The sequence below is a fragment of the Phaethon aethereus genome, assembly GCF_964289735.1.
Source record: "Phaethon aethereus genome assembly, chromosome: Z".
In the NCBI taxonomy this organism is placed as follows: Eukaryota; Metazoa; Chordata; class Aves; order Phaethontiformes; family Phaethontidae; genus Phaethon; species Phaethon aethereus.
Genome location: NC_138577.1, coordinates 6,776,052 through 6,799,785, shown reverse-complemented (window position 1 = coordinate 6,799,785; position 23,734 = coordinate 6,776,052). Strand labels below are relative to the sequence as shown.

General features: G+C 42.4%; 1 protein-coding gene across 1 annotated transcript in view; it reads right to left on the bottom strand.

The window, feature by feature from the left end:
- The window catches only part of RIT2 (Ras like without CAAX 2), a gene marked incomplete at both ends in the record, with an annotated part of 193,576 nt that overhangs the window by 114,549 nt on the left and 55,293 nt on the right, over positions 1 to 23,734 (bottom strand). The window contains one exon of the mRNA XM_082013523.1: positions 384 to 457. Within this exon, the coding sequence (XP_081869649.1) occupies positions 384 to 457 (74 nt within the window). The remainder of the gene's footprint in view (positions 1 to 383; positions 458 to 23,734) is intronic.

Genomic DNA, 23,734 nt, shown 5'->3' with positions numbered 1-23,734 from the left:
CTTGATCTACAAGTAGACCAGAAGATTCCTCTAATATATAGAAAAGCGGGAATGCTAAATACATAAGACAAACCAACAACAGCAATTATTCACTCCATGATTGTGATAGATGTTTCTGTATACAACAGAAAAAGAAATAAACAGCTTTTTATCTTCTGCTCAATGAAATAAAAGTCTGTCTCTTCTGGTCAGATTTGAACTTATACATATACACCACTGAAGCGCTCCTTTAATCTTCTCCTTTGTTAATTCCTCAATGTTATTCTGCCACTGTTCCCTTTATGTTTGAATAGGAAGCTTATTTCTAGCTCTGTGACCCATATATCTGAGGTTAAAATCTTTTTTATCTCTGATTGAATGGTTCATATTGGGAAACTACTCACCTGTCCAGCAGTGTCTAGAATGTCCAAATAGGCTGGTTCGTCATCAATTCGGACTTGAGTTTTATAGGCATCCTCTGAAAAACACAGTGCAGTATGGCTAAGTACAGGAGAGGCTCAGAGAATGGAAAATGAAATAGCTTTGCTAGTTTGGAGTAGGCTTTTCAAAAGCTCTCCAGTCTGACCTAATTTTGTTTTCTTTAAAGTCAAAAAGACACTTTTTGAAATCCTACCATCACTGAAAAGTATTAGCAACAGGGAGTCATCTAGTCTTTTCTATTTCACTACCACAAAATATTAAAGAAGTAAATTTGCCTCTCTCTCAAAGGATAGCACAGACCACAGGTGGTGTTTAAGTCACAAAGCTTCAGAGGTGGTATGCTGGTGCTATGCAGCAGGGTGGCTTTTACTTACCACAATCACACTTCCACAGAGCTTTTCCAGCAAATAATTTCAAGCTAAAGATTGTCTAAATTACTGGGAAAGTCTACCTGTGGTTGAAGGGGGCTTCTTGCTCAGGTATATCAGAGCAATTAATTAGACCTCTGTGTATCTCTGGAGAGGATGCAAGTGGATTTTTTAAAAATAAATTCTGTAATCAGTGTCCTCATATTCATCATGGCTGGGGGTGGAGGAGGAAAAAAACTGTGCTTCGTGGACCGTTCCATTAGCTCATGATTTTCCCAACCGATATTTGGAAGAAGAAAAACAAAAAAGGTGAACTACTATTTGCATAAATTGTTTTCCTCATATTTCAGTTTCATTCTCCTGTCGTTTGTACTTTCTTCCTAAGGTTAAACAGAGCTTAGATGCCAGGCCATGTTTCTACTTGAAATAGTCTTGGAAATTATCCATGTTGTTTAATTAAACAATAATGCATAGCAGCCTGAGTGGTGTTGCTGCTTTGGCTGTGCATTGAGGCATGCAGACAAGACAAGTGCATTTAATGCATCAGAGAAGTGTCATTAATCATCATGAGCATATGGCTGGCCCTTTCCAGAGACTCAATCCTGCAAGCCCTGGCTGCCAGAGACCTTCAGGAGTAGGTTCTCAATAATTATTAAGATAATATTTGGATTATAATATGAGATTATATTGCAGGTAGCTGGAATTCTCAGGACATTCCAATTTGTGCCCTATTATGTATCTTGCATCACATGACACTTTATAAAAGCATGTAAAAATCTGCTTTCTACCTAAAGAAATGAAAAACTAAAGCGTTTGGATATGAAGGATTCTGGATGTCCTTAACTCAGCCCACTCCTGCGCAGACAGTGCCAAACTACCTTTAATGACCTAATCACATACAGTAACTTCCATGATTCTCCTGCTTCTTTTTGGCCTCAGTTCAGCAAATTACTTAGGCAAATGCCTTGTTTTATACAAATACATAATCCCATTGATTAGGATGATCCAGAGGCTTGATTAATTGTATGATACATTGCCTTGCTGAGAAAGTCACAGCACTCCCACCACCATATGTTTCAGTCAGTAGATGTCTTTCTAGTGACTGCTGAATAAGAAACTCTGCGCCAAAGAGGGATCACATAGAATGAATAAGGCTACTTATAGTTTAAGTACTCTATTACGGCACAACAATGATATGTGCAGTTGTATTTTTTCTTTTTATTTTTTATCTTTTAACTAAAAATGAAAAACAAGATATGACAATGTGTAAAATTAAATATAGTATTTCCTTCATATGAATTCTATTAATACTATTAAGTATTATTAATATACTTTCATGCAGGTGGGTGCCCGTTCGCATTACATTAATGCATACATAATTAACATATGACTTCCATAAATTTAGCTTGCACTTCTGGCTCTGCAGCTGGATACTCTAAAGCCAATATGCTGTGGCCCTATTTCTTTCTTAGACCAATGTGAGTTTTAATGCAGTAGCTTTAAAACAGTTAATGCAGAGAGACATTTGCAGACTTGGATAAAAACGAAGCTGGAACCTAGATAAATCCTGTCTTATTTGCTAAGGAAATGAATTAGGAGTTCAGTGTTAGTTATAACTAAAAGACCCACTGGCCTCTGAATATAAGTCATAGCTTTCAGTAAATAAATATAAGTTATCTACATCTAATACGCTGCTGAGCTATTCCAGGTGTACCCTGATATCATGCCACTGTAATCAGGAAAGTTTCAACTGTTAAAAGCTGGAGCAAAGCTATGCTTATAAGCCTTTTACTTTGCAAAGATAACACTGAATGTATAAACCTATCGTGTTATTTTCATTTAATTTGTTTTCTCAAACTACTGACCTTAAAACACTTCACAAAGATGTGCCAGAATTGCTGTCCCATTTTCATTCTTAATATATGCTAACGTCTTCTGTTGGTGGTAGTGAAACATATTCTGTTGAGCATTGAATCAAGCACATGAATCTAAATGGTTTTCTAGGCAATTGTATTTGGAAGATGCTTTTTACTTGTAGGATTGGCCTCTTGTAGCATTTGCCTTTGCCCCAAGAAATTTTGTGATGAAACAGGAAGGAGATATGACTTTCCTTTGTAATATTCCCTCTCTACAAATATGCAAAAAGCAGGATAGTACAGATAATTTAGAAAAGCTTTAAAATATCCTCAGTTGAGGTGTGATAAGCAGGGGTATTCTCAACCTGTATTTGAATGGAAAATAGATGAGATGCAACATCTATTTTTCTTATGGCACTCATTTAAAAGGAAGTCCTAAAGCCCACACATATCAGGGGAGTTGCTATCTTGAGCCAACACTCTCATACCAGAGATCTGATCATAGCACCCACTTATGACCTATCAGCTTCTTAATGCTCAAACACAACCAGCCTTTTGAGAGGAATTATCTTTCCAGTGTGTACTCACTGATCTCCTGGGCTACTAGGACAGTGAATTTTTCCAGCACAGGAGGTAGAAGGAAGATGCAGAAATTGAAAACCATGTTTCCCACCTCGTTTCATATGGACCAAGAAGACAAGCCAAGAGTGGAAGAGCTTGTGATGAAAAGTTCTACAATTCAAAAAGTTCTGGTTTACAAAAACAAACCCTGGAGTCTTTGCATGATCCCTAAAGGATTTCAAAAGCGACTACTGTGTGGCTAGTCTTTTTAGTCCAGGCAACACTGTACATATTATGGTCACACTAAGGAAACAGAAACTCTGAGATCTGAGAGGAACATGCTGTTTACATGTGGACAGAGAAGAACAGAAGTGAAGATGTTCCACTGAAATAACATCTGATTGTATATAAAACAAGGCAGGAAAGTTTTCAGCATGAGCACTAAGAAACTCACTGTCCAATCTCCTCTCTTGAAAAATTATTCACATTATTACACATGCTGTCTGGTATATTTAAACTATTTACAATGTTTGAGTATATTACATTTTCTTTCACCTAATTAAATTATAATAATAATATAATGCTGACTTTAAAGTTAATTGGGAGCTGCTAGGCCACATGTATCTGGATTTTACATCCTACAGATCTAAGGACTGATATTTATTAAAAGGCCAAACTCTGGCTGCCATTTCAGTAAAGCATTAAGATAAGGTACAAAAAAGAGATGAGAATAATAATCAGAATCAGACAATAACTATACTTCTTATATTAAGTTCGGTATTAGTCTTTTTTCCATGAGACTAACTGTAAGGTCCCAGCTTTTGGATTAGGTAAAATACAGCAGAAAGATAGGGTGTTATAAGAAGAAATTGTGGATGGAGTTTATTGATATTGCTGTAAGATATAACCATAATTCAAAAACAGACTGTAAGAATGAGCATTTTGTAGGTACCAAAGAGAAAAATGAAATAAAAATCCCTGCATCCTTACAGTCTATATAATATATGAATATATGAATATACTGTCCTGGTTTCAGCCAGGATAGAGCTGGTTTTCTTCACACAATCTCGTGTGAGGCTGTTTTGGATTTGGGATGAGAAAATGCTGATAACATGCTCATGTTTTGAGTTGTTCCTAAGTAGTCAAGGACAGTCCAGCTTCTTGTGCTGACCTGCCAGGGAGAAGGCTGGGGTGCACGGGAAGCTGGGAGGGGGCACAGCCAGGACAGCTGTGTATATTTAAAATACCTGGTAAAACTTAAATTTTAAAGATAATTATTCTCTTTTTTTTTCCATGTAGAATATGGGCTTCTTTAAAAATTTTATTTCCTACAAACACTAAAAATAAAAATTAAAACAGATAAAAATTTCAGCTTAAAAAAATTTTACTACTTGGCTTGAATGATTGCTGACTGTTTACTGTTTTCCAAGGTGGGAAAAAACCACGCAGAGATCCAACTGTTTTCTGAATAGCACCTATTTTTTTTTATTATTAATTCTTTCCTCTTTTAATGAATATCTCATTTAAACCAAGAAAAAATATTTTTTCAAAAGGCGCTTTTAAACTTTTTTCTTAATTATTTGATTGTCCTTTGCAGTATTATGAAAGAAAAAAAAAATCATCCTTAAGCCTTTTGTTATCTGTCCTTTTTTTGTAAAATGAATACATGCTCTTTTTTAATCTTTCCTTTTTTATAGGACATCATTCTGGAGACAGAAGTACAATAATTAATGCAAGGTTGTGTTGCGATCAGTTATCTTAGCACTGGAGAAGCTAGATTCATAAAAAATATATCAAAGTGCTTTTTCAGCTATGAGCAGGTAACTGCTTCATGACAAATAGATTTCAATGGTGTACAACTTAAAGGGGAGTTGGAATGGGCTTTTCATCTGCATTACAGACATGTTCCAGTCCCTGAAATATAGGTCAGCTTCTTCTTTCTTCCATTTCTTAATTCTGCTAATATTATTTCTAAATAAATATTCTCTCTTCTTCTCTGTCTTATACACTATAAATTGCAGTTAAAACCAATCAGATTCTCACATATATAGATGAGCCAAAATATATTTTATTTGGCTAAGGAGGTGCCAAACCAGCAGAAGAAAGTCCAAGCTCAGTCAGCCACACCTGGAGTTCTGCCTCGCTGTTCTCCCCATGTGCCAAAGACAGCAGGAGACCCATCTCTTGGTGCGCTTAGATTATCTGCTACATACACATGAGATGCTCCTGAATGTAGGATGATCACGAGTCTTTGGCTGGATGAGTGCTGTTTCTATGTACAACAAGGAATTTTAAAATACAAAGAGAGTGGATGAACAGGGACTTAAACCACTGTACCAAGTACTACACTCCTTCTATTTGAGATAAAAATATGCATGTCATAGGAATTGCCCATCAAAACACATTGGTCTTACAATTTTCCCTTAACATATAATTATTTTCCTGGAGTATAAGTGTTTTATAATTTGGGTGAGCATTGCTATCAGCATTTTGCAGACAAGGACACCAAGTCACAGAGGTTGCCTTCCTGTGAGCTATGCACACAAGATAAGCAATGAATGTCTTAGAATAGTAGAACTGGCAGATTTGATTGCCTTGTATTCCGTAAATCCTCATGTAGATAGCAGTATGCTTTAAAATAAGGCAAATAGGAAAATTAGTACTAGACTAGCAGCTTGGATACTTAAATATCCCATTTCCAGTTCTGCCTAGTGTTACATAATTCTACATTACACCAGCAAGTAAGAATACTTCAGATTATTCTTTCCAGTGCTGCTCCTTTTTATTTCTCAGCATTGAACTGCATTTGCCATTATGCTGTCATTTGTTTAGCTTTGTCAGGTCTTTGTCAGATCTTTCAGGTTTTGCACAATTTTGTGTTAACAGCACAAGTTGCCTGCTACACAACTGAGGGTAACAGACAACATCATTCTAGTCAGAAGAATCTCACTAATGGTTTGCAGAACAGAGAAAAAATGACTGCTGCCTATCCAAACCCATAGATAGAAACTCTTTCTTCAGTAACCACACACTTCGAATACCTCTGCTGTTTTTGTGAAAGAGAAGCAGGTAAGTAATGTAGCATTTAATGCAGATAGAACCTCTCTGAGAGCCTTATTCTTATAAAAAGACTATAGTGTAGGCCTTGAGAAAATTAAAATAATCTGAGAAAAAACAAAACATTAGTCATGTTAAGTGCTTATCGTAAAAGAAATTCATACATTTATTCATTATACATTCAGTTGCATGATGAGAAACACAGCACTTTCTATCTTTCAGTTTTCATTTTAGCATTCAAATTATCATAAACATATTTTCAGATAAGATATTAAACCAAGGTCTTGGCCACATATGTCTTCAGAAAATATTCTGTAAAGTTGTTTTCAAATGGCCTTGCTAAATTCAAGTGCATTTTACTCTTGTACATTCCTACTCTCCTTATTAATTTCAATTGAAGATGCAATTCTTCGTTTCCTTTATTTAGCCTTTGTTCAGCATTATGACATGCTTTTAACTACCTACTGTGTTCTGTTACAGAATCATAGAGTCGTGTAGGTTGGAAAAGACCTTTAAGATCAAGTCCAAACATTAACCTAGCACTGTCAAGTCCACCACGTCCCTAAGCACCACGTGTACACATATTTCAAACACCTCCAGGGATGGTGACTTAACCACTTCCCTGGGCAGCCTGTACCAATGCTTGACAACCCTTTCCATAAAGAAATTTTTCCTAATATCCAATCCAAACCTCCCCTGGCACAACTTGAGGCCATTTCCTCTTGTCCTATCACTTGCTACTTGGGAGAAGAGACCAACATCCACCTCACCACAACCCCCTTTCAGGTAGTTGTAGAGAGCGATAAGGTCTCCTCTCAGCCTCCTCTTCTCCAGGCTAAACACCTCCAGTTCCCTCAGCCGCTCCTCATCAGACTTGTGCTCCAGACCCCTCACCAGCTTTGTTGCCCTTCTCTGGACACGCTCCTGCACCTCAATGTCTTTCTTGCAGTGCAGCCCTGGGGAACACTGCTTGTGACTGGCCGCCATTTTAACTCCATTCACCACAACACTTTGGGCTCAGGCACTCAGACAGCTTTTTACCCAGCAAAGAGTACGCACATCCAAGCCATCAGCAGCCAGTTTCTCCAGGAGAATGCTATGGGAAACGATGTCAAAGGCTTTACTAAAGTCCAGGCAGACAACATCCACAGCCTTTCCCTTATCCACTAGGTAGGGCACCTGGTCATAGAAGATCAGGTTGGTCAAGCAGGACCTGCCTTTCATAAACCCATGCTGACTGAGCCTGAGCACCTGGTTGTCCTGTATGTGCCACATGACAGCACTCAGGATGATATGCTCCATAACCTTCCCTGGCACCCAGGTCAGATTGACAGGCCTGTAGTTCCCCAGATCCTCCTTCTGGCATTTCTTGTAGACAGGCATCACATTTGCTAACCTCCAGTCCACCAGGACCCCTCCGATTAGCCTGGACTGCTGATAAATGATGGAAAGTGGCTTGGTGAGCACTTCTGCCAGCTCCCTCAGTACCCTTGGGTGGATCCCATCCAGGCTCATAGACTTGTGTGTGTCTAAGTGGTATAGCAGGTCACTAACCATTTCCTCTTGGATTATGGGGGCTTCATTCTCTTCCCCATTGCTGTCTTCCATCTCAGGTGGCTGGGTACCCAGACAACAACTGGTCTTACTATTAAAGCCTGAGGCAAAGAAGTAGTACCTCAGCCTTTTCCTCAGCCTTTGTCACTATGTTTCCCCCTGCATCCAATAAAAGACGGAGATTCTCCTTAGCCCTCCTTTTGCTGATAATATATTTCTAGAAACATTTTTTATTGTCTTTTACAGCAGTAGTCAGATTAAGTTTTAGTTGGGCTTGGGCCCTTCTAATTTTCTCCCTGTCTAACCTCACAACAAGCTTATGGTCCTCTTGAGTTGCCTGCCCCTCTAAAGATCATAAACTCTCCTTTTTCTCCTGAGTTCCAGCCAAAGTTCTCTGTTCAGCCAAGCCAGTCTTCTTCCCTGCCAGCTCATCTTTTGGCACATGGGGATGGCCTGATCCTACGCCTTTAAGGTTTCCTTCTTGAAGAACAACAAGCCTTTCTGGACTCCTTTGCCCTTCAGGACTGCCTCCCAAGGGACTCTCTCAGCTAGGCTCCTAACAGGCCAAAGTGTGGCCTCCAGAAGTCCAAGGTAGCAGTTCTGTTGACCCTGCTCCTTACTTCTCCAGGAATCAAAAACTCTATCATTTCATGGGCTCTAAGCCCAAGACAGCCTCCGACCACCACATCCCCCACCAGTCCTTCTCTGTTCGTAAACAAGCAGGCCAAGCGGGGCACCTCCCCTGGTAGGCTCACTTACCAGCTGCATCAGGAAGTTATCCTCCACACACTCCAGCAACCTCCTAGACTGCTTCCTCTCTGCTGTATTGTATTTCCAGCAGACATCTGGTAAGTTGAAGTCCCCCATGAGAGCAAGGGCTAACGACTGTGAGATTTCTCCCAGCTCTTTATAGAGTATTTTGTGTGCCTCTTCATCCTGTTAGGTGGTCTATAACAGACTCCCACCATGATATTTGCCTTGTTGGCCTTCCCCCTGATTCTTAGCCATAAACACTCTACCCTATTGTCACCATCATTAAGCTCCAGACAATCAAAACACTCCCTAACATATAGGGCTACCCCACCGCCCCTCCTTCCTTGCCTATTCCTTCTGAAGAGTTTATAGCCATTCATTGCAGCACTCCAATTGTGCAAGTCATCCCTAGATGTTTCTGTGGTATTTTCCTGCTACACAATGGTTACCAGCCCCTCCTGTTTGTTGCCCATGCTGCGTGCATGCATCCTCTGTTTTTGAGATTCCTGTATCTTCAGTGGCACATCAAAACAAATCCTTGAGTGTTCATGGTAATTCATTATTTCAAGGAGTAAAGATACAAATAGAAATACAACAAGGTACTTGTTCTCTGAGTCTGAAAACAAACGAGCAGAACAACTCATATCTTTTAGTTGATTTTGTCTTCCTGAAATAAGCAGTGCTAATATCTTTAGTGGAAAGCAGAAGCATAACTAGGCTATGCCCAGATACTCAAATAAACCTCTGCACTTAATCCTGCTACCATCAATGAAAAGTGGTGCCTAAATATTTGGAGGGGGACAGGGCCTAAACTACCTGTTGAGCATCCAGAATCAGTGCAGCATAATAAAGATTTGAGTTTAGGTCCAGTAAGTCCCCTGCAGTCTGACTATTTGTTATTAGTAATTTTTAAACGATCTATCTCCTTTGTCATACGCTCATCTCACTCCTTTAACTTAGGCTCTGTCTGCCATTAACCGCACTGTGTCTGCATCTGGCTGCAATAATCAAACTAAAAGCTTTCTCAGCCTAATGGGTATTCTGTTTGGTTCTCACCTTACCACAGTGCTCCTCTTTTAATGCCGTTATGTATCTGTCTTAAAACAGCTGCTCTCAAATTAAGTTTCTCCCTCTTGTTGGGCTGCCTAATGTTTCAGATCTGTGCTCTGCAGGGCAAGACTGATAACACACAGTTGCTGAAGGAGCCTGATTGATTTTCAGCTTCAGGTACTTACATAGTAGATTTCTCAGTGACCTGAAATGCACTCAGTGCCTTCCAAATTGGGAAATGCGTTATCCATTGAACTTTCTGTCGTCTTTTTTTTTTCAGTTGTACCTATAAGTATGTACAAGCACTTCTTCTTCAATGTCAGCTTGCAGTTTCATTACTGTGGTACCCTTTCATTCTCTGCTGAAGAGCAGGGGGAGCAAAAGCAACTTAATCTCACTTAGTCTGTGGTAGGCACAAAAAAGAAATGTTATCTGTGCTCTGAAAGGTTTTGTGTGAACAGAAATATGAGTGAATTGAACTTTGAGTCAGTTAAATCCGGTTTGTCTTCTCCCTTTGGGTCCTCATTATCATGATGTTTACTAACAAAACAGCTGGATAAGGAGACAATGGCCTGGGTGGTTTTCAAGAAGAACCAAAATCAAAAGTGATTTTGTTGCACAAAATGTTGTATGGGAGAGGTTTTCATCTACATGTACTCATCAAGAAGGAGACAAAGCACCACGTAGAGCCGAAAATATATGGTAAGATGTTCACTTTCATGCAAAGGTAAAAAATATAAGACCTGACAAGATCCTTGTACTCTTCTTGAGTTGCCTGCCCCTCCTTCCAAAGGTGATAAACTCTCCTCTTTTCCCTGAGTCCCAGCAAAAGCTCCCTGTTCAGCCAGGCCAGTTGTCTTCCCCTCCAGCCTGTCTTACGGCACATGGGGATGGTCTGATCTTGCACCTTTAAGATTTCCTTCCTGAAGAATGCCCACCCTTCCTGGACCCTTTTGCCCTTCAGGGCTGTCTCCCAAGGGACTCTCTCAACCAGTGACCTCAACAGGCCAAAGTCTGCCCTCCAGAAGTACATGGTAGTGGTTTTGCTGACCCCCCTCCTTACTTCACCAAGAATTGAGAATTCTATCACATCATGGTCGCTAAGCCCAAGACGGCCTCCGACCACCACATCTCCCACCAGTCCTTCTCTGTTCGTAAACAGCAGGTCAAGCGGGTCACCTCCGCTGGTGGGCTCACTCACCAGCTGTGTCAAGAAGTTATCCTCCACACACTCCAGGAACCTCCTAGACTGTTCCTTCTCTGCTGTGTTATACTTCCAGCAGATGTCTGGTAAGTTGAAGTTCCCCAAGAGAGCAAGGGTTAGCGATTGTGAGACTTCTGCCAGTTGCTTGTAGAATGCCTCGTCCACCTTTTTGTCCTGGTTGGGTGTTCTATAACAGACACCCAGCAGGATATCTGCCTTGTTTGCCTTCCCTCTCATCCTTACCCATAAGCACTCAACTTGGTCATCACAATCGTTGATTTCTATACAATCAAAACATTCCCTAACATACAGAGTCACCCCACTGCCTCTCCTCCCATGCCTAACCCTTCTGAAGAGCTTATAGCCATCCATTGCAGCACTCCAGTCATGTGAGTCATCGCACCGTGTTTCTGTGATGGCAAGTCATAGCTGTTCCGCTGCACAATAGCTTCTAGCTCCTCCTGTTTCGTGTCCATGCTGCGTGCATTGGTGTAGATGCACTTGAGCTGGGCTATCAATTTCACCCCCAACATTGGCATGACACCCCTAGGCTCATCTCTAGTGAGCCTGGTTTTATCGCCTTCCCCCTTCGAATGTAGAATTTAAAGCCCTCTCGATGAGGCCTGCCAACTTGTAAGCAAGAATCCTTTTCCCCCTTGGAGACAGTTGCACTCCATCTGCTGCCAGCAGGCCTGGTGCCGTGTAAACTGCCCCATGGTCAAAAAACCCAAAATTCTGCCAACGGCACCAGCCTCTGAGCCATGTGTTAACAAGGTGTGTTTTCCTATTCCTTTCAGTGTTCCCCCTGCCACTGAAGGGACTGATGAAAAACACTACCTGTGCTCCCGCTCCACTGACCAGTGACCTCAGCACTCTGAAGTCCCTTTTAATCACTTTTAGACTTCTTAGTGCAACCTTGTCATTGCCAACCTGCATGACCAACAGCGGGTAGGAATCAGTGGGCCGAACCAGACCAGGGAGTTTCCTGGTGACATCTCTCACCCGGGCCCCAGGGAGGCAGCCGACTTCCCTGTGGGTTGGGTCCAGTCAGCATATGGGGCCCTGTGTTCCCCTCAGAAGGGGGTAACCTACAACAATTACGCTCCTTTTTCTCTTAACAGATGGCATCTTGATGCGTGGGGCTGACTGACTCACCCTAGGCACCCCCTTGGATGGACCTTCGTCAGGGTCCTCATGTTCCTGGCCCTCAAGTCCCAGAGCCCCATACCTGTTGTGTAAGGGCAGCTGGGATGGTGAGGGAGGCCAGGAGGGGATTCGCCTGCCGCCCCGAGCAGGGACCGGTTTCCATTCCCCCTCGTTTCTTTGGCCCTCTCCTTCTGCCTGGCAGCAAGAGGACAGGGGATCCCACGCTGCTTGTGGAGCCTCCACCGGCTGCCTCTGCCCCAGGGACGGCCGGGTGTGGCTCCACCGATTCATCTCCCTCTCGCACTCCCTGATGCTCCTCAGTCTCTCCACGGCCTCTGCCAGCTCCGCCCCAGGCCGAGCAGGTCGCTCACCCGGCCGCACCGCACACGGGCGTTGTCTCCGCTGCCTCCGGCACGAGTGACGGGCTCAGGCCCTGCCTGCAGCTGGACACCGGGACAGGCGCGGGTGTGGGGGACCTCGGTCTGGGCCGCCACGTTCCCTCCGGCCACGGCTTTCGACCGAGCAGGGACCGCGGCGGGGGCCTGTGCCGGGGGGCGGCGGCCGCTCCTCCAGAGAGCGTCTAGTGCGGGGGGGGGGGGCTGCGCCCCGCCCGCGCGCCTGCCCTGCGCCAACAGCGCCAACCGCCGCGCCACGCGCTGCTGCCGCGCCACGCCCCGTGCGCCCGCCCCGTTCGCCGCGCGGCGGGTCGCTCGCGCCGCCGGGGGCTGCTCTGGCACGTGCGGGGCTTTGGCCGCCGCCGCTGCCGTCCCCGCCCGCGCGGAGCCAGCGCTGCCGCGCGCCAGGAGCTCGCGCCGCCGGCTGGGGGCGGGGGGGGCCGGGGCCGCCTCCCTCTGCCCGCGCTTTGGCCCGCGCGGTTCGGCCGCTGTAGGAAGGGGCCCCCGGCGCGACCCCCCGCTGCGGAGCCCTTCGCCTCGGTGGCTTCGAGACACCTTGGTCACCGCTGCTTGCCCTGCGTACAGGGAATGCTCGGGTGCATCGTAGTTCTTGTACTTCAGTTCGGACACAATATTCTGATGCAACAAGTCAACAGATCCTCCTGCACCAGGTACACGTACTTACCCCTTCCCGTGAGGTGCTTCATCATAGGGAGATTAGGCGTATACAGCTGTATATGTGGCTTATGCATTGCTATGTGTGAACCGACGTATACAAACTCAGAGAGACATTAAGACTGTGAGTATCTGAATGTGCAAGGGGAGAGTATCATAAATTAATCCCTATATGGAGCATCGGCGATGTGTAAAACTACTTACCTAGTCTTGAAAAAATTCAGGGCCAGGAGCAGACTGAAACTGAACGCAAAAACTTCCAATACAAATGTATCCTGCCATAGAAACAGATGCTATTTTTGTACTATTACACTAGATATTAATTTTTTTCCTCTTTGCAACATTTTGTTGCAACGCAAATATGCGTTTTCCCCCTTAAAATGCAATTATTAATAAAAGCAAAATGCATATTCACAAGAGCCCATGAAAAACAGAATGGTGGAGAGTTCTGATCAAGTTCTAAGTACAGCCCATACAACCAAGATGAAGTCTAGAAAACACTAGATGCACCTCTTTCTTCTTTCCCACAGACATATGGTGGAGAAGCTGGTTACATTCTGACCTTAAGACATACTGTGAAATGTAGGATTCCCCTGGATGTAGAATAGTCATCTCCTAGAAACGATGGGATTCTGGAGAGAGGCTGGGATGCAGCAGAGATTTCAATAGAAGACTGACAAAGTCTATCGGAATAGCTATCGTTCATGATGCACATGTTGTTATCAACAAAACCACCATTTATGATTTCAATCTGCAAGCATGCACAAGTGTGCCTAAATTTATATAAACTATTATAAAGTGTATGACTTGCTGCCCAGAAAACTCACTCGGCTCTTCTTCAGACCTTGTACTACAGCCCTTCAAACAGGCTGAATTTTGCTTATAAAGTGTCCCACCCTTGTGAATAAGACTATTCAAGTGACAAATATTTTTCTCAGAATCAGCTCTCGAAGAGAAAATACGATTTCTTACAAATGTTAGCATTTTTGCAAATCAGGGCTAAAGATAACTTGGGCAAACCTCTGCTGCAGCACTTCCTTTTCTGATAGAAACCACTTGCAATATAGATAATGCTACTAATATTTAATAAATGCATATCATTACTTTCTCTGCTTCCAGAAAAATGTCATTTACTTCAAAGATGTACATGAATAAAGTGAACAAAGTACTCCTGTTTAATCAAAACACGATAATTAATAGGAGTCCAAGTACCCTTATCTTGGGGAACAAGAATAGCAGGTAGCAATTTCACTACTCTTTCAAGTCCGGGATTGTGCTACTGAGTGGGAGGATCTGACAGCTACGAATTCACTTCTTGTCATTTTGGGGGAGTAATTAACAAGTTGACTACACCTGCGTGGCTATTAGCATGGATGGTGCCTTGGATTTAGTAAGGTATAGATGGCTGCCGGCTTCCATGAAAGAAAGGTTAATGGAGACATTTATGCTGTGATGAAGGATTTTGAACTGAGTGTGGTAAATCATCCATCTCTAGGAAACTATAGCATGAGCGTCTCTTCCAATTTAAAATATCATTTAAGGAATATTTTTATAAAACAAGATACACAGGGAATAGGTCAGCAAGTTTTCCACTGGGGACCCTGTTTACGGGTTGCAAGTCTCACTTCAGCTCCTTCTAAGTTCATGATCCCAATCATAATTATCATCACTCTGTGTGGGTTGTGATACCTATAACAGAGCTACTAGGCTAAAGCCACAGAATGACTTAGGTGTTCACTCCAACTTCAGTCATCTAATTCCCAGGACCTTTGAATCTCCTCAGCTGCCACATTCCACGAGACATTCCACCCTGCTTTAGCCCTAAGAACCTAGCCTTTCTTTATAGTATTTAACATCTGAGAGCATTATTCATCTGACTAACTTGAGATGCAGATGTTAGGGTGAGATGAATCATGCTCTAGAACCTCAGTACACTTACAGTTAGAAACCACAACCCACGTGTGACTTCACTGTTGTTCATAGTTCTGGATAAACATATAAACTCTCTTGCCTTAACGTCACCAGCCAGGTGGAAATTTTGCTCACACTTAGACCCAGTCAGGATTTATAGACTAGGAACTGAATTCCCCAGATTATTAGAGTGGCTCAATCCACTGGAAGTGTGTACAAAATGCTACTAAAAACCCTACAGTAGCTAAGAACCTAAGGAGCTGTTGTCCCAATTTTCTGATAGGTCAGTGTTTGGAGTATCACTGTAGACCTGAAGGGAGGCCTGAAGAGCTCAGCTCTGAGAATAAGCTCTTCTGTGATAAGAAGAAACACTCTTCAACCCCGTTTGTGACTTCAGTTTATTGGATGGATCAGTTAGAGACCTGGTGCCTCAAAGCAGGGGGAGGTGAGGATTGTTGGATGGAGTTGAATCAAAAACACCAGTTGCTGAAGGTAAGAGGTCTTCTGCCTGTATGAAGCTGATACGAAAAGAAAAAAAAAAGCGTATTTTGTGTAGAACAGACAAAAATATTTTAAGAGTGGTTTCTATTCTTGGCTGACTCTTTATAGATTCTGAATATGGTAGTTTTCATTATGAAATAATTATAATAAAATTGTTTCATTATTATAATTATGACTAATATTACTATTATTTAAAAATATACCACAGAAATGTTTTGATTTTGTCACAGTTATGAGAAAAGGCTTTTTTTTCCTTCCTCAATTTTAATCTGGCTCATCAGTGCTTAAGAATAGCAACCACAAGGTCACACTTCTATACAGGTTTTGGTTATTTATCTTCTCTGTATGTTTAGCAGATATGCAATTAAACTTAGAGGTTTCTAGGAGGAATAGAAGGGTTATATACCATGCTTCGATCCTCCATTGACACTTTATTCAGTGCAGAAGACAAGAGGGCCAAGGCAGGAATATACCTTACTTGTGACACACAGAGAGTTAACAAAGGATAGAAAATAATAAGAATTAACCATTAACAGTTAAGGGCTTTTGGTGCTTTTTTGCATGTGAACATGGAACATAGGTCTTGCATGGCAAGACACAGGACAAACACTTTTCTCTCCTGTTCCAGCCATGGCAGGCACATGTTGGGCAGAGATGAGTGAGAAATGGAGTTGTTAATCTGTTTGCTTGCTTTCTGAAACAAAGGAGAAAGGGAAGTCAGACCACTGGCCAGACTATCAAAGTCATTCAGATTAGGTAAATTCTCCAAATGAGAATATAAAAAGTAGAGACATAGAAGATTAACAGTCTGTCTGATCCACTTTCCTCTTTTGGAGAGGGTAGCTCAGGGAATCCCACAATGATTTTTGCTTAACATATTCTCTCAGCTTCCAGTTATTTGCACATCAAGAGACATTCTAAGCCAGAAATAGAATCTTGTTTTTTAACAGCCCTTGATGGATTTTTTTCCCTCCAGTAGTTTACCTAAATGTTCTTTTAATCCATCTACATTTTTGGCACAGGTAATTATCCCTATTGTCTTTGAGAAGAGAGAACAACTTAGAAAGGAATTTTGGCTTACGGGCTGGTCTCTTAGAGTGACTTTGCATCTTGCCTGTCCAAGAAATAAATTTGATAGTTGGACTTGATGATCTTAGATGTCCTTTCCAACCTTAATGATTCTATGATTCTATTAGATTCTATTCTAAAAGAGTCTCTTTTCTCCTCTTTCATCCCCGCTTATACTCGCATTTTGCCATAGGTGGTTCTATACTATTCTTTTTGCCACATTTTGAGCTTGTTGAATTGTTTTCACTAAAGTGATTAAACTCACTAACCTGGTAGGCAACTATTCTGTGTTGAGGCGGCTTAATTTTCTTCTGGACTACTGTTGAATCAGCTTACACAATTGTCTGATGAATGCCAAAAAGCCCATAAGGCTGGGAGAAGGGCAGAGATGAAGAGCAGGACTTTCTCCTTTACCACACAAATGAGTTGTTATATTTGGCTCATCCCACCTCACGAAAGTACAATCTATTGCAGAGCCTCCAAAGTCTGCTCCTAGCAGGTGATAGTTCATGCATCATTCTTTGTTTGTGATTTAGGGTAAAGAAATTGGATAGCTCCACACTGGGTCTCCTCTGTACGCTGTTTCCTTCCCTGAGACCTCACTGGAGCTGCTCTCTGGTACCACTGTGGCTGAAGTGAATCCTCTAGCAGAGCTGCTGTGTCACATTTTCTAAGGGCGTGAGTGATGGACACAGATAGACAACTGCATTTCCAAGACTAAACTGCAAGCCTAGATGCTCATGAAGGTATTCTGATTACCCTCCAACCTTCAAGCAGATGTTCTGTGAAATGATAGGGAGAAAAGGACAACTGCAGGAACAGCTCTCCGGGCCACCTACTCCCTAGAAAGACATAGAGTGCATTTGCTGGTCTGCTATTGTTTGTATCAGAGATATTAACAAAGGAAAATTACTAGATTAAACACTATTTCCCAAATCTCTGAAAATGCTAAGTTACAGTGAGCTGTCACCTGATGTAAACAGCCCTCAAACAATTGTACGATGAATTGCATTTGTAAGAAAATACGAATGTGACAAAACAATAGCAGACACTAAGTGTGTTTTCAGGGGTTTAGGTGTGACTCATCTTGAGTATAGACAGGGAAATGTAACTGGTTGCTTTAGTTATTTCTTACATGAAGTCTGCAACCCTTTTAGGACTGAATATTTGGCTTATCAAAGCAAAGTCCCAAGAAACAAAGTTTAACATCAGAGCTAAAGATCATGTATTTGAGTAGCACAGCATATTTAGAATGGGGCCAGACTGATTCATTAATGAGGAAAATACTGAAATTCTGCGGTGGGTTGACCGTGGCTAGATGCCACTAAAGCCAGTAACCCACTAAAACCACTCTGTCACTGCCCTCCTCAGCTGGGCATGGGAGAGAGAATATAACGAGAAGTTCCTGGGTCAAGATAAGGACAGGGAGAGATCACCCAGCAATTACCCCCATGGGTAAAACAAACTCAACTTGGGGAAATAATTTTAATTTATCGCCAATCAAAATCAGTGCAAGATAATGAGAAATAAAAACGAACCTTAAAACAGCTTCCCCCCATCCCTCCCTTCTTCCTGGGCTCAACTTCACTCCCAAATTCAATCCCTCCTCTCCCCGAGCAGCGCAGGGGGATGGGAAATGGGGGTTGTGGTCAGTTCATCACACGCTGTCTCTGCCGCTCCTTCCTCCTCAGGGGGAGGACTCCTCACCCTCTGCCCTGCTCCAGCCTGGGGTCCCTCCCACGGGAGACCGTCCTCCACGGACTTCTCCAGCGTGAGTCCTTCCCACGGGCTGCAGTTCTTCACGAGCTGCTCCAGCCTGGGTCCCCCACGGGTGCCGTCCTTCAGGAACAGGTTGCTCCAGCCTGGGTCCCCCCACGGGTGCCGTCCTTCAGGAACAGGCTGCTCCAGCCTGGCCCCCGCGGGGTCCCAGGTCCTGCCAGCAAACCTGCTCCAGCCGGGGCTCCTCTCGCTCCCCACGGGGCCACAGGCCCTGCCAGGAGCCGGCCCCAGCGCGGGCTGCCCACGGGGTCACGGACTCTTCGGGCATCCCCCTGCTCCGGCGTGGGGCCCTCCTCGGGTGCGGGTGCAGATCTGCTCCCCCATGGAGCTCCATGGCCGCAGGGGCACAGCCGGCCTCCCTGTGGGCTTCCCCAGGGGCTGCCGGGGACCCTCTGCTCTGGCGCCTGGAGCCCCTCCTGCCCCTCCTGCTCTGGGCTGGGGGCTGCGGGGCTGTTTCACATTCTCACTCTTCTCTCCAGTTGCAAACGCTGTGTGCCGGTTTTTTTTCCCCTTCTTAAATATTTTATCACAGAGGTGCTATGGCTGTTGTTGACGGGCTCGGCCTTGGCCAGCGGTGGGTCCATCTTGGAGCCCCTGGCACTGGCTGTGTCGGACACAGGAGAAACTTTTGGCAACTTCTCATGCATGCCAATGTTCTCCTTTCTTTTGCCACTTTAACAAGGATTCTGCATGGCAAGTCCCACTCTGCATTTCCCTCCCTTCACTGCAGGACATCCAGACACTCTGAGAGGTATCATCATGATCTGTGAAGGCCCTTGTTCTGACAAGCTCTCAAGGAAGGCACTGCGATTCGGATCCAGGCACCTATATTTAGACAGCTACAAAACATGTGTCTACATGCAAGGTAGGTATCAAAAATCCCCTTATACTTAATGGAAGTATAGACTCTATTCAGTTGCCCACACACGACTCGTGCTATTTGATAGGCCCTCCGGAATCTTGTCTGGCTTTCCTTTACTCGATTAGAAGGTCTCTGGTGCCCCACAGATTCTGTGTCACATCCACAGGGAGCCAGATGGTGACAACACAAGACCTGTGGGACATTCCACAGCATTCTGGATCGGGAACCTGAACCCAAACAGGATACTGTAAGACATCTCTCAAAGCCTGTGATAAGAGAAGTGAGCAAAGACCTAGATCTCAACTCCTAAATCTCCCTGAATCCCACAAATCCAGAACCTAGCTACACAGCTCATGTGTAGACATTTTAATTTAGGTGTCTGAATGTAAGGCTTAGTCCTAACATAGTAGGCATAATCTCTGTTTGCTCTTCTTCGTGTACATAAGTCAAAAGGCTTTATACCAAAAGTATTAACCTCTCTGTGTGACGTATGATGTGGATAATACCAACAGACAGAAAAATGAAAACTAATAATAAAACACAGGTTCAAGATTATAGTTCAAATGCATAAACCAGTGTTCTTATATATTCTCCATTTCTCATTTTAAATGATGATGAATATGGAACACAAACATAAGCAATTTAGCCATGTCTACACAATCAGTCTGAATACCCTTGGAGACAGTCTTTGGAGACAAATTGTACCGGTTCCAGATCATTTTATATGAGTTGTTTATCCAGTCTTGGATAAGGCTACTAAATATATGAAGAACGATGACTGAAGGCAGTGGTGACTATTTAGCTATCAATCATATTAATGTAAAAAAAAATCATTTTGTAGCTCAAATCCAGTTGTGGCTTGTTCAGTCGGATCCAAATATTCTACCTTCTATGGAAAAATGAGAATGAGAATGAAATTAGGGATGAAGTATACACATTTACTTGTCTTAGATAATAGTAGAAATGACCTAGAAAACTTTTGTACCTAAAAATAAATTTGAATAGTGCTTTTGTGGCAAGCTGAGTGGTGCAGTTGACATGCCTGAGGGACAGGATGACATCCAGAGGGACCTGGACAAGCTCAAGGAATGGGCCTATGTGAATCTCATGAGGTTCAACTAGGCCAAGTGCAGGGTCCTGCCCCTGGGTCGGGGCACCACTCAGTATCAGCACAGGCTGGGGGATGAAAGGATCAGGAGCTGCCCTGCCAAGAAGGACTTGGGGGTCCTGGGGGATGAAAAGCTGGACACAAGATGGCAATGTGCGCTCCCAGCCCAGAAGGCCAACCGTGTCCTGGGCTGCCCGCAAAGCAGCGTGGCCAGCAGGGTGAGAGAGGGGATTCTGCCCCTCTGCTCTGCTCTGGGGAGACCCCACCTGGAGTCATGCATCCAGCTCTGGAGCCCTCGGCACTGGACCTGCTGGAGCGGGGCCAGAGGAGGCCACAGCAATGCTCCAAGGGCTGGAACCCCTCTGCTGGGAGGACAGGCTGGGAGAGCTGGGGGGGGTTCAGCCTTCAAGGAGGTCTTACTGTAGCCAGCCAGGACTGAAAGGAGGCTTGTAACAAAGATGGGGACAGACTTTTTAGCAGAGTCTGTTGCAACAGGACAAGGGGTAATGGTTTTAAACTAAAAGAGGGTAGATTAGACTAGATCTAAGGAAGCAATTTTTCACAGTGAAGGTGGTGAAACCCTGGCACAGGTTGTCCAGCGAGGTGGTAGATGCCCCATCCCTGGAAACATTCCAGGTCAGGTTGAACGAGGCTCTGAGCAACCTGGTCTAGTTGCAGATGTCCCTGCTGATTGCAGTGGGGTTGGACTGGATGACCTTTAAAGGTCGCTTCCAACCCAAACTATTCTATGATTCTATGATGTCTGTCTCCTGACCTAGTAGATGTGTCCCATCTTTATCTTCTTTCACTCTGTCTTTACTAATAAGTTCATATTTCCATTGCTTTTTCATTTTTGTACCTTGAAAACAGATACCTTTATCACACAGAATTTTTTGGTACATATTATATAACCTTAGAATATTTTCAGTCACATTTTGTACTTTTTCTCAAATTCATCCACAAATTTCCACCATTCTATTAAAGATGATTTTAAAAGTGTTTTATTTGATGAATGCATTACTTTGTTAGGAAACCTCATGGAAATTCATGTGCTTAATGCTAAAGTGCCTCCCATCCCACACCCATTTCAATTAAAGTGTGACATTGACACAGCCCTAATGCCCTCAGCCGCTCATTTGACACAATCTCATGCGGTGATATCTCACCAAAACAGGAAGCTGCTTTTGCATCTCGTTTGCATTATGTATTCATTTTAAGATTAGTCACATGGCTAATGAGCATCTTGGAGGCTGTCCAGTTTGCTACACTATGTCATGCTTCCTTTCCTGCCATTCTACTTGTATTCACTTTCTGTGATATTGCCAAAGACTGTACAGAGTGTAAATCGCTCTTATCCATTAGTTCCAGAAAATTATCATATCTGCTACCCTTGGAAATTGTTTCTATTGTTGACTAAAGTTAAATATTAAATGTGTGCTGAAATAATTTCATTGTTATGAAGTGCTAACATCTGAAATTTTGCCCACATACAGCCTAATAATAAAAGAATTTCCTCCTTCCCCTCCCCATTTACTCACAAAAATAATGTTTCTGTCTCAAAATTCTGAATTGTAATGTTTGTAGCAAGTCTAAAATACAGTCATTATTCCCGCTTTATTTTGAAGTGGCATTAAACTCAAAGTCACGGCATTAAAATTACCACTTCAGGTAGCATTTAACTTTTTAATCAATACTTACTCTATATTTTAAACAAATACTGACACATCTATTTGTATATTTATGTGTATGTACATGTATTTATATCTGTGTATAATATCTGCAGTCCGAGTTTCTCATAATCGTATCAGATTTTCCAGCCTGAGACAACCAAATAAAATAAATGACAGTTTCATATATCAGAAGAGACCATTTATTGCGATTTTTTATCTGATCCACACTGTACAGAGGACTTCTCTGAATAAATTCCTGTTGCAACAAGATTGCAGCACACACTTACTTACTAAAACAAAACAGAATAAAAAGTAGCCTCTTCCCTCAAATAATTCCATACTAGTCTTTAAAAAAGTATTGGACTTAAAAAGATGTTGGACTATCCGTCACAACATCCAGCAAATGCTTCAAAAGTATAGGTACTCCTTCTATAAATGATATATACAAAAGGGAGAACATGTAAATAATTATAAATCTATTTGCATTGCTCTTTGAGCATCAAAATTAACACATCTGAAACATATGTATGTATTTGGCATACAAATCTATGAGCACACATAACGTAGCAACTGAAATATCCTTTTAACAAAAATTCTGCATCATCTCACAGTAGCAGCAGCTTTCTATGATCAACAAGATCCCCCATAATATTTAAAAAATGTCAGTGGATTACAAAAAAACTTCTAAGTACAAAGCATCATTATATTTGAATTGTATATTTCTACTCTATTGCTAGAGATATGAGTCACTGTAGAAAGAGAAAACTGTAATGCATTAGTAACATAAACTTAAACCACAATGAAAAGGAATGATAGGGAAAAAATATGTTCCTAGGGACTATCACAAAAAAAGGGAAAAGTAATGCCTCTGGATTTTTAATGCTACATGATTATTACTCGACAATGTTTAGGATAAATTCCTAACTGTTTTTGGAGGGAAGCGGAAGTGGGAAAGGGAAGAACATTTGTCAGCATATTAAAGTGAAAGACTCCTCTGTATTCTCTGGTCAGTAACAGTACACAATTTTCACCATAGCCTCATGTTGGACTATACAAAAGAGAAATATCTTCTCATCTTTAGACTTTCTCACTGTCTTCTCAGTTTATAGAAGAAGTATAAAATAAAAACAAAAGGGAGAAAAAAAAACCTCCTAAAAATCTTCAGAAGTCAATTGCCCATGGGTATGCTTCTACGGAGCATGGAATAAGTCAGGACATAAAATGTGTTTTTATACCAAAAGGATCAAACTTCAGAACATTTCTTAGAATTGAAAAGATTTAGGTTTTCATGAAGTAAAATATGAAAACCTGTTGGCAGACATTTATTTTTAAATCAAAGAAAAAACTGTTGTAGATTTCTTGTTTCAGGTTTTTTATGTGTTCCTAACTGATCATACAAGATGGTTTTGTGGATCTTTTGCATGGACTGAATGTGGTTTGGTTCTGCTTTTAAACTAGAATATCAACCAGATTATATCAGTCCTATGCTCATGTGTTTTTGGAATGCTTTATTGTCTCCTGTCCTCTTTACCTAGTTGCAAATATATTTCACAAGTTTCTACAGAAATGAAAAATAGCTGAAATTATTATTCCACTCCCATGTCAACGCTCAAGGTGGACAATGAAAAGTTAAAATGGACAAAGTTATTGCAAACGTTTAAGTAGCCTCAGGGATCATTGAAGTCTCCCGTAAAACTGCAAATGATAGACTTCTGGGATTTAAAAGACAATTAGGTTATTTACAAAGGCCCCTGCATTCTACAGTCCCTCACCCCTTGATTTCTATTAGGACAGCC